Genomic DNA, 12,365 nt, shown 5'->3' with positions numbered 1-12,365 from the left:
GCTTCCTGATTGGCTGATAATAGAATGGGTGAATCTTTTGTTGCATTATTGCGCTGAACGATGTCACTTATTTCGTTTGTTGTCTATATTATCTTATGTGTGTTAATGAATAAATAAGCAGTCTGTGAAGTCATTATTGCTGTTTTATTATATTATATATATTATTTACTTATAATTAATACCCCATAATCACACAAAATATTGTGAAGTCAATTCTTGATTAACCATATTGAAATTTGGATTGATACTTTAAATCTAACATTTAAAGTTACATTGAAAATCAGCTGGGAATGATTCCAACAATTCCTGGTATTCTCTACAGAGGATTTCATCATCAGTGTGGAGAAACTTGCTGACATCTACAGCTTCTTGGGGCACTTGATGGTCACATAGCATTACTGTTAAACAGTTGGATTGCAATTGGAAACAGCTCTGTATAACGTATGTATTGGGCAGTGGGATGTAACACACATCATCAAAGTGCTTGGGCACAGCAACAATGCCCAGTAATGCTTATAATGACAACAATGATATAGAAATGATAAAAAAACATTTGGGCAAATTATTATTTTATCACTCATGGTCACTCATGGTTAAAACATATTTGCATTTAATATAACTAATAATGTCATTTCAGAGCATGGCCATCAGGATGTTTACATATGAAAAGAGATGACAGTCAATGGCATTTATATAAGTATTCATGTATTAAACATCACTTATATGACATATGTCAAGAAACAGAAACACATTTGTACATACAAGACATATTTTCCAAACAGTATGAACCAAAAGTGTAAATAATAAATGTTTTGAAAGGACTGTGAAAGTGATCTTTTTTCAAACATTAAATACATGGCAATGAAAATAAAACAATTTACTACAGCAACAAAGAATTTAAATAGATGACATAGTTAAAAGGTTCAAATGTATAATATGGTAATATTATTTTGCTCAAAATCTTTATCTACCAGTGATATTGAAATATGATTGGAGCCTTATCCTCGGGGAGTTTTATCTTCCTCCAGAGAATGTTTACACAGGTGAGGAGAATGTTCTCAACATGTGTTTTTGCTTGTGACATGCATTTCATTACCCCACAGGCCTCCTAAATCATAGCCGTTCTATCATTCCTCGCATCATTATGTGTCTTTAAGTGTTTTTGCACTCTTTAAAAACTTGAATTGTCTCAATCAAGCCACAGAAAGGGGAATGAAAATGTTGGAACTATGTTGTGGAAATCACTAAGTAAAACAAACAACTCAGGAGATGCAGTACAAATATAGTTTTACTGCCTATTTGGGTAGCCACTATTTTCTGATACTTAAATATCCTCTACTGAAGCCAAATGAAGCACATCTTGTATGCTAAACAAGATGTATATTCAGATCCACTTTTTCTCATTTGATAAGGAAAACTCGCAAAAACAATTGTAGTGAAAATAGTCATAGTCATTAAGTGTCTAGACATCTCCATGAAAAGTTATGCCTGAGAAACCCACATCAAATGCCTTAGGTGAATTAAGCAGTCAATTCATATACTAATACTTCAATTACATTCAAGTGATACATTATATATATTTATGGTTTCAACAACCAGCCAGCATGTCCTCTTGCCCTGGTAAGTGTGGACTAAGTTCAACACTTCCCTGGTTACTACTGTACATGCTGTGTATGTCACAGCAAGTCAGAGATCAGGTACAGATTGCACTGTTCAGCTAATCCTAGCGATTCATGTGAAAACCCATCACTCATCTCAATAATCCTCCCTGTGTCCCCACAAAACACCCAGCATTATTGGCCAAAATTGTGAAAAGGCTTGTGTGAGGTAAAAGAAAAGAGAGAGGTTTTGGTTCTTTTTGTAAGTTAAAGGCAATGATGAAGGAGACGTAAGATAAGATAAAAGCGGCCTTGGGTCCAGACCTACATGCCATATAGTATACCTCCCTGGACTCCTCCTACTCACAACTAAATGATAATCTCTCCATTATCAAATCCACCCTTGTTAAAGTTACCATGGTTTCCATTGTAAACAAATAAAACGGAATAAAACAATTGTATTTATCGTGACCAATGATGGATACGCAGGATTAGTTGATCCCATAATGCAGTCTCCTGTCCTCTCTCTCTCTGACGCTAATCCTGCCAATGCGGAATAATAGAATTGCTGCGATGATTGTGATCTAGGGATTTCCTCCAACCCCGACCTTTCACCTTTGCCTCATTAATCAAGATTGCAATTTCCTGTAAAATCTGTGTTTTTAGGCCCTATTATGAAGTCTGTCCCACCCATCCAACTGAAAATGATTTGTCAAATCTTGTCACAAGACGGCTTCCCCACTTTCCTTAATGAAAACAACTTCTGTGAATGGTTATTCAAGGTAACATAAGTGAACTAGGTACAAGACAAAAACACTCCTGCTCTCAGACAAGCGAGACCACATCTGTCCACATTACCTACTGACTCGACAAAAAAAAAACTTGAGAAAAGATTTCAAACAAACTATAACCTCATTTGTTACACCTGTGATTTGTGATGCAGGTTAAGTGATTGATTGTGTTCCTATCTGTCTGAACACAATGCTGTCACAGATATGTCAAACAAACTTTTAGTTAAATTAGCTTATATCAGCTTAAACTTTCTCAAATTTCACTGCACTATCTTTCTTAGCAGAGGAAAAAAACACTCAAGGGCACAAAAAGTTTAAGTAAAATACAAAATAATTAGGTCATGGACAAAAAAACCTGTATTTTAGTACAGTATTGGTGGTAATTTTTAGATGACTTTTTCTACAAATATTACAAATATGGACATTTTGTAAACTTAAATTCCATCTATATTTCATATTAAATTATTTCTGCTAAACTAAGGAAACATAATGTGTAGTGTTAGAATCAGGGAGGAATGAAAACTTGTCAGAATGCTAGTGTTTGGGGTCCTTGAGGTTTCTAGCTACAAAGCCTCTCTAAATATTCAGTTGTTAACATGAGGGTTGTGATAAGAACCCATTGACTTTCATCCCAAATTAAAACAAAGCAGCGAAATAATTTATATAATGATTATTAAACCACTATTGACCACTTGACCACATATTTCTTTAAATATATGTGTTTTTCTAAAATTTATCTGGAGGTGTCAAGTTTTCTTGAAGAAATGCATGGCAGGGTATTGGGTCTTCTTAAGGAAATGCATGGCAGGGTATTAGGTCTTCTTAAGGAAATGCATGGCAGGGTATCGGGTCTTCTTAAGGAAATGCATGGCAGGGTATCAGGTCTTCTTAAGGAAATGCATGGCAGGGTATCGGGTCTTCTTAAGGAAATGCATGGCAGGGTATCAGGTTTTCTTAAGGAAATGCATGGCAGGGTATCAGGTCTTCTTAAGGAAATGCATGGCAGGGTATCGGGTCTTCTTAAGGAAATGCATGGCAGGGTATCAGGTCTTCTTAAGGAAACGCATGGCAGGGTATCGGGTCCTCTTAAGGAAATGCATGGCAGGGTATCAGGTCTCCAGGAAGAAGGGTAGGCAGGATGTCCTTTCTATACAGGAGAGTATAGGGCTTGGATGTCATGCTTTCAGGAAGACAGGTAGGGTAGGGTGTGGGTAGGTCTCCAGGAAGAAGGGTAGGCTAGGGTGAGGGTACATCTCTAGGAAGAAGGGTAGGGTGTGGGGTCTCACGTCTCTAGGAAGAAGGGTAGGATAGGGTAGGGTAGGGTGTGGGTACATCTCAAGGAAGAAGGGTAGGGTAGGGTAGGGTAAGGTAGGGTAGGGTAGGGTAGGGTACATCTCAAAGGAAGAAGGGTAGGGTAAGGGTCTCAGATCTCCAGGAAGAAGGGTAGGCAGGACGTCATTTCTACAGAGGAGAATATATAGTGTCGGGGTGTTTTCAGGAAGAAGGAAAGAGTAGGGTGGAGTGTCAGGTATCAAGAAATCATCAAGAAGGATATAACATTAGAATCTATATCATCTTACTTTGGTTTTTCGAGTGGGTCCGGCTCATTCCGCCCAAGTCCTGCTGGGTGTTTCTCTGCCTCCTCTACAGACAGCAGATGCAGCTCTGCCTCTACCTTCCCCTGAAGTAGAATAACATCATGATAAGTCTAAGGTAAATCCACTCTCAGGAGATATCTAGCTAACAGTGAACATCTTAACATCACCAGATAGTAGTAACACAGGCCTGGTGAATAGCTTGTACATTTCATATGGATTCCAAGTAAAATATTGTCCCCAGTGCTCTTCCCTTGTCCTACAGGCAGGCACAATTGTAGCGCAGAGTGTGGATAACGCATTGGTGGTTCTTGGAATGTGTTTTGTACCTCTGATCATGCAAGGTTTGGCTGATCCATCCCCAGGAATTCAGTGAGAGTAATACCAATGAAATGTTGGTGCAGACAAACCATATAATTTCAGTAGCCTCTTCACTGATGATTGAACTAAGGTCTGTATTTGGTAGTTTCAGTAGCCTCTTCACTGATGATTGAACTAAGGTCTGTATTTGGTAGTTTCAGTAGGCAATGATTGTTTTACTTCAAAAATGACTGGAGGTTTTGTTTGAGACACTAACATTGCCACTAAGAATCCCTGCTTTATATGGTCATTCTTCATTTCATTAAAAAGGATCAAAAACTTTTCCGGCGAATTCTTTTTGCTTTTAATGAATATTTTCAGAAAAATCTCAGATTTCGTTTCCCCAGATATAAAATGTTTCCCTAAACAAGCTTGTCATATGCATGTACTACATCAAAATGATGGTATAAAAATATACTCAAGCTGACCTTTCAGTTTCTAAACTCCATACGCTCAAAAACAGATATAAGATTTCTATCTACAAACACATGTATCTTCAGATTATATCTTGAGATAAAATGATCTGATAATGACTAATTGCATGCATAAAAAAACAGAAATGTGCGACAGGGAAGTAAATATTAAAGTGGAACTTATAGAAAAGCTCCATGCTTAGAGAAAATGCTAATTCAGATTCTTTTCAATCAAGTGTGACTTTTAAATGTTTAAAGACTTGATTCCAACCCTGTTACAATGTCTCTCTCGGGCCACCACAACAGATGGCAATATTTCTAAGCATAGAGCATTGGCTGCACATTTATTTTCTCAGTGAAATGGAGGAATAAGCGTTTATTTGGAATCCACTTTGTTTTGAGTTGGTTGTCTGGAGGGCTTTTTCTGAGTGTTGCACATTTGCTTTTGTAATACAAGTTGTGTAAAGGAACGGCACCTCGTGTTTTATAACAGTCTATTGTCAGGGCAAGGGCCGGGGAGATACTGCAGGCCATTTCCCAAGCAGGAGGCTTCAAAATAGGGTCACCGTATAACACAATATGTCTGAAATATTGCATATCATTCAGGATAATTGTAAAAATCAAAATCCTCCAGTTCTTACAATATAGAATACATAATCAGATAAATTGTGTAATCCTCCACACTGCTCGTACATCTCATAGGAACAAATGAGGTTATAATTAAAGGATCACATAATTGTAGTTTTCAATAAGATGAAGTTTATTGAGACTGAACATATAAATGGTAATCAGATGCATTTTGGGCGTTATTTTTAAGGATGAAAAATGGGCAAGAGCTATCAAGCAAGACCTCTGAGAGGTCACTTAAAAAATAGGGTAACACATCTACGCCTAAAACCTGGGAATAAAAACAGCTGAAAGTCATTGGAAAATTTTATGTGAGATTTTAATCTACCTTAAACAAGCCAAATTAGCTTTCAAGTTGGATTGAGCAGGCATAACTAGCCAATATTGAAAGAGTAATTTGGTGAGGTTGTGATATGGTGGCGACGGAATGACAGATATAAGTAAAAAGGCTTCAGTAATGGGCGAGGTGGTGTGGTGGTACCAGTGACAAGAATGCCAGATAAGAAGGAGGAATCATGGTTGGGGCTAAGAAAACAAGCTGTTACAAGGGAAGAAAGCACACTGCATTCGCAGGACTGTCAGTTAGAGTTTATCACCATCATCAAGAATTTCTTTGAATTCTGCCCCTGTTCTCTGTCTTCACTGTTCTTTGTGAGGCTCCATAACTATGGTAAGCGGTGGAGATAGGTTGGGCATGCAGAAGAGAGAAGAGAGGAGAGTGGTAGTGGTGGTGGTTATTAATGGAACAAAAGATAGGCTGTCGTTTACAGTTGGCCTGGGTGGCTTATTGTAAATATGGAACATTGTTCTGAGTAGAAATGGAAAACACAGGCTAGTCTTATGACTGCATTGTCCAGATGGAGACAAATATTGGTCTGATGGTGAGCTCATGATGTCATTACACCAAATGTAGTACAGGGAATGTTGTCTGTCACGGGATGAGAAATGTATGGCCAAAGTAGAGTCCTCCAACAACAACGATGGGCAGGTGAAATTAGTGTTGTTATCAGACAACATGATGGGCAGGTGAAATCAGTGTTATCAGACAACAACATGATGGGCAGGTGAAATCAAGAGGTATCAGACAACATGATGGGTAGGTGAAATCAGTGTTATCAGACAACATGATGGGCAGGTGAAATCAGTGTTATCAGACAACATGATGGGCAGGTGAAATCAGTGTTGTTATCAGAAAACATGATGGGTAGGTGAAATCAGTGTTATCAGACAACATGATGGGCAGGTGAAATCAGTGTTATCAGACAACATGATGGGCAGGTGAAATCAGTGTTATCAGACAACATGATGGGCAGGTGAAATCAGTGTTATCAGACAACATGATGGGCAGGTGAAATCAGTGTTGTTATCAGACAACATGATGGGTAGGTGAAATCAGTGTTATCAGACAACATGATGGGCAGGTGAAATCAGTGTTATCAGACAACATGATGGGGAGGTGAAATCAGTGTTATCAGACAACATGATGGGTAGATGAAATCAGTGTTATCAGACAACATGATGGGCAGGTGAAATCAGTGTTGTTATCAGACAACATGATGGGTAGGTGAAATCAGTGTTGTTATCAGACAACATGATGGGTAGGTGAAATCAGTGTTATCAGACAACATGATGGGCAGGTGAAATCAGTGTTGTTATCAGACAACATGATGGGTAGGTGAAATCAGTGTTATCAGTCAACATGATGGGCAGGTGAAATCAGTGTTATCAGACAACATGATGGGTAGGTGAAATCAGTGTTATCAGACAACATGATGGGCAGGTGAAATCAGTGTTATCAGACAACATGATGGGCAGGTGAAATCAGTGTTATCAGACAACATGATGGGCAGGTGAAATCAGTGTTATCAGACAACATGATGGGTAGGTGAAATCAGTGTTGTTATCAGACAACATGATGGGCAGGTGAAATCAGTGTTATCAGACAACATCATGGGCAGGTGAAATCAGTGTTATCAGACAACATGATGGGCAGGTGAAATCAGTGTTGTTATCAGACAACATGATGGGTAGGTGAAATCAGTGTTATCAGACAACATGATGGGCAGGTGAAATCAGTGTTATCAGACAACATGATGGGCAGGTGAAATCAGTGTTATCAGACAACATGATGGGCAGGTGAAATCAGTGTTATCAGACAACAACATGATGGGCAGGTGAAATCAGTGTTATCAGACAACAACATGATGGGTAGGTGAAATTAGTGTTATCAGACAACATGATGGGGAGGTGAAATCAGTGTTATCAGACAACAACATGATGGGTAGGTGAAATCAGTGTTATCAGACAACATGATGGGCAGGTGAAATCAGTGTTATCAGACAACATGATGGGCAGGTGAAATCAGTGTTATCAGACAACATGATGGGCAGGTGAAATCAGTGTTATCAGACAACATGATGGGCAGGTGAAATCAGTGTTATCAGACAACATGATGGGCAGGTGAAATCAGTGTTATCAGACAACATGATGGGCAGGTGAAATCAGTGTTATCAGACAACATGATGGGCAGGTGAAATCAGTGTTATCAGACAACATGATGGGCAGGTGAAATCAGTGTTATCAGACAACATGATGGGCAGGTGAAATCAGTGTTATCAGACAACATGATGGGCAGGTGAAATCAGTGTTATCAGACAACAACATGATGGGCAGGTGAAATCAGTGTTATCAGACAACAACATGATGGGTAGGTGAAATTAGTGTTATCAGACAACATGATGGGGAGGTGAAATCAGTGTTATCAGACAACAACATGATGGGTAGGTGAAATCAGTGTTATCAGACAACATGATGGGCAGGTGAAATCAGTGTTATCAGACAACATGATGGGCAGGTGAAATCAGTGTTATCAGACAACATGATGGGCAGGTGAAATCAGTGTTATCAGACAACATGATGGGCAGGTGAAATCAGTGTTATCAGACAACATGATGGGCAGGTGAAATCAGTGTTATCAGACAACATGATGGGCAGGTGAAATCAGTGTTATCAGACAACATGATGGGCAGGTGAAATCAGTGTTATCAGACAACATGATGGGCAGGTGAAATCAGTGTTATCAGACAACATGATGGGTAGGTGAAATCAGTGTTATCAGACAACATGATGGGCAGGTGAAATCAGTGTTATCAGACAACATGATGGGCAGGTGAAATCAGTGTTATCAGACAACATGATGGGCAAGTGAATAAGTATACATTAGCCACCATGTATAACACTATGCCTCAGTTTAGCATAGGTTTAGCAGGTGAAATCAGTGTTATCAGACAACATGATGGGTAGGTGAAATCAGTGTTATCAGACAACATAATGGGCAGGTGAAATCAGTCTTATCAGACAACATGATGGGCAGGTGAAATCAGTGTTATCAGACAACATGATGGGCAGGTGAAATCAGTGTTATCAGACAACATGATGGGCAGGTGAAATCAGTGTTATCAGACAACATGATGGGCAGGTGAAATCAGTGTTATCAGACAACATGATGGGCAGGTGAAATCAGTGTTATCAGACAACATGATGGGCAGGTGAAATCAGTGTTATCAGACAACATGATGGGCAAGTGAATAAGTATACATTAGCCACCATGTATAACACTATGCCTCAGTTTTGCTTCCGCAGGTGACTGTGTGAAATCACTTTCATCCTTGCCTGATAGCACACACAGTCTGTTTCTTTTCGAATTAACTCTGACATAAAATCTGTGGAAGTGACAAGAAGAAATTATGGTTCATAATTATTCTCTTTATGTCCATAAGTGACCTTTCCTACAGTACACAACCTATAACAGCAGTTAGAAAACATTAAGCAGATGTGTTGAAGACCTATAAGCAATTACACATCACCACTGCTTTTATCCTTCGGAGATAATTGCACTAAGGAGGCAGTTTCAGCAAAAACTTTTCTTGATGTTTGCCAGAAGAAAGATGACAATAACAATAATTTTCAAGTAATAGTTTATTAGCATTAATACCACAACCACAATATTCAGATTGAATTTGACATTAATTGCAAGTAGATATATAATAATAATAATAATAATAATAATAATAATAATAATAATAATAAGTCATTTTACCTTGTTACTCAACATAGATATATATCAAACCTATTAAGAAAAAGAAGTGTTCTAAAAAATGTTTACTTCACATTTTTGAAATTTTGAGTCATCAAGTATGCAAAGCAAGACCAATATAATCACATGTTAACATATCCGTGTGTCACTTTTTAGCCATAACCCTCACCACCCTCAAAATAATGTGATGACAGGAAATCATAATCACAATTATCTAACATTTTACAGCTACACTGACATTTGGACACTTTGTTCTCTCCTGCTCCTCCAGAAAAAGATCACCTGAAGCACAAAAATAGTAATCTTCCCAAAAGATTTAAACCCAACAAGAAAATATAGAAATAGGCACACTACAACAATAAATTTATTGATTTATTTTTATTCTAAAAGATTTAAAAGAAATTCCATTCTGCCTTCAGGTACTTTAAGCTCTGTATAACAAGTCATTAAATAGGTCTGGCCTAATCAAAAATTAAAACAAAAATATGTCTAAGTATGCTTTTATACACAATGCTAAGAAACTGATATTAATTTTTACTGCAATTATGTATTTCATACTTCTAATCAATCTCCCGGTGTAACTAATTCTCAGCATTATTATTTAGTATCTAACCATTTACCACTATTCACTGAAACTTCCTGTCTCTTGATATATCATCTTATTTTACCTTACTCCTTATCTCAGGTGTAAGGAAAACTAATAGTTAGAAAAAAGCTAATAGAATGGAATTCTCAAGTGTCAAAAACAATGTGATTTATAGTTCATGAAATAATAAGTGGCGGAAAACATTTAAGCAATTACTATTGCTTCTTAAACTGACATCCTTTGTTCTTCCAGCAATGCCACATAAATATACAATGAAGCAGCATTTAATCAGGTATGATATACCTGGTTTTATAGCTAGACAGCTTCAATAATTCATGTACATAGTATTTGACAGCCTCTTGTCAAAGGCGATCAGCTGTCAAATGCATTTCCAGCTTGTCATTGTCCATAGCTTTCCTTCAAAGGGCATGCTTCTATCTGATATTTAACACGCCTCAAACTGCGTATGCGTATATGTGTGACAATGGGGTCTTGAATATATGATGAAGTAATTGTGTAATTCTTAGGATTAATATGAAAATAGTGAATAGGAATAAAGCTGCCACAATAAAAGTTACTGTTATAAAAACAATCTACACTTACAATCATTGTCACTTGAAAAACATCATAAAAATTCCATCAAGTATTGGGACAAAACCCATTAGAGAACAGCGCATGGTGCACAGCAATTTAATTTTTGTATGAAGTAAAACTTCAGTAAAATTAGGAAATATAATATTGTGAACATCTGTCACATGTTATATTTGTCTTTCTCATTATTGTTCAATGCCCACTAGACTTGCCCAAACCCCACCCATAAGTACAGGAAAACATTTCATTTATCAATACAATTGGTAGACCTATATATTTTTACTTAGCATTTAAATTTTTGCAAATATATTTCAATTTGTCGTTATAGAACAGCTGTTTTTCATTCTGCAAAAAGTCAGATTTCTATTTCAATTATATCCATATCAAAATCCATGGTTTTAAAAGCCCTTTTGAAAGTGAGAAACGTTATTGTTGAAATATAGACATTTCTTAACAAAAGAAAATGTAAAATGTTGTGAGTCAACAGTGTCCATTCGGCCACAGTGAAACATGACGGCGTCAATCAATTTGCTGCAATGACTTTCTTAAGCTGTGTACCTAATCACAATAATGAAAAGACCTGCACAATTTCCTCTTCATCATTTTGTTCAGCAGTACAAATTGAAATCTGACAGGGAGGCTCCTCTCTCTGCAGGCCCTAGTAATTTTCTATCTTGGGTGATTTCCTCGAGCCAAGCTAGGCCTATTAACATCGCAGCAGTGTCGTGTTACAATAATCATAACATCACTTGCTCATGTCCCTAGGTGTGCCTAGCCTTCATCTACTATGTACTGCTAATGGTTATTACAAATATTTCACCTCTGCGTAGCAGATTACGATTGTGTCTCTCTCCGAGGCTTCTCCTGAGATGGCGGGTGATTTGTGCTGGACCGACCGTCACTACGCTGTCGCCAGCACAATCAGGGACAACACACTCCCGTATTAGACGTGTCACCCCGAAATGATGTATGGGCCAAATACTGAATATTACACGCTGCTTCATGTATTTGCAATTGTGTTTCTGCGCTAATTCTATGTCTCCGGACTCTTCTCTCGCCGTGTACACAATGCATTCACTTACAACGCATTGCACTAATGATTTCAGAGCCATTCACCACCATTATCACCAGTTTCCAGTTCTGCCCTAGGGGGAAGTCCCTCTTTAAAGTGAGCGCCTACATAAACCCGTCCTTGCACTTGCGCCATAATGTGCCTGAGAGTGGTGACAGAGTGTCTATATTCATCTCCACAACTAATGTCCACTAATTACACACACAAATAACCAAATTACTACAAAACATCAGATGCATTATTTATCTCTTTTGTTATTTCTTCACAAAGTGATTTCTTTTTGCAAAAAAAGATCAACTACATTACATTAAAAATAATTACTAGTGTTAAGACCTTTATAGTCTTTTGCATTAAAATGCAAAACTTCACATAGACACAGCATATATATAAACTATACAATTTAATGAAAACAAAAACATTCCTTTAATTCATAATTAATTGAAAATATTTTCATACAATGTGATAATCTAGCAATTTGTTCATGATCTCTTTATATTCCAACATAGAAAGGTGGTTTTTGATAGTCATATTCTACAATAACACATCAAACTATTTACTAAATACATAATGTTAGAAACTTTTTTAGAAATCACAACAAATCAACAAAATGATTAGTTAATGGTTTTGAGGGTTTAT

The 12,365-nt window shown here is 37.4% G+C and overlaps 1 protein-coding gene across 6 annotated transcripts in view; it reads right to left on the bottom strand.

Annotated features, from left to right (window-relative positions):
- Positions 1–12,365, bottom strand: part of LOC124146190 (otoferlin-like) — a 243,900-nt gene that overhangs the window by 7,083 nt on the left and 224,452 nt on the right. For all 6 annotated transcript variants that reach the window (XM_048399771.1, XM_046516364.2, XM_046516363.2 and 3 more), the window contains one exon: positions 3,970–4,070. In XM_048399771.1, the coding sequence (XP_048255728.1) occupies positions 3,970–4,070 (101 nt within the window). The remainder of the gene's footprint in view (positions 1–3,969; positions 4,071–12,365) is intronic.

The sequence above is a fragment of the Haliotis rufescens genome, unplaced genomic scaffold (genome assembly GCF_023055435.1).
Source record: "Haliotis rufescens isolate VD_foot unplaced genomic scaffold, xgHalRufe1.0.p SCAF_2, whole genome shotgun sequence".
Lineage (NCBI taxonomy): Eukaryota > Metazoa > Mollusca > Gastropoda > Lepetellida > Haliotidae > Haliotis > Haliotis rufescens.
This window is presented reverse-complemented; position numbering and strand designations above follow the sequence as displayed.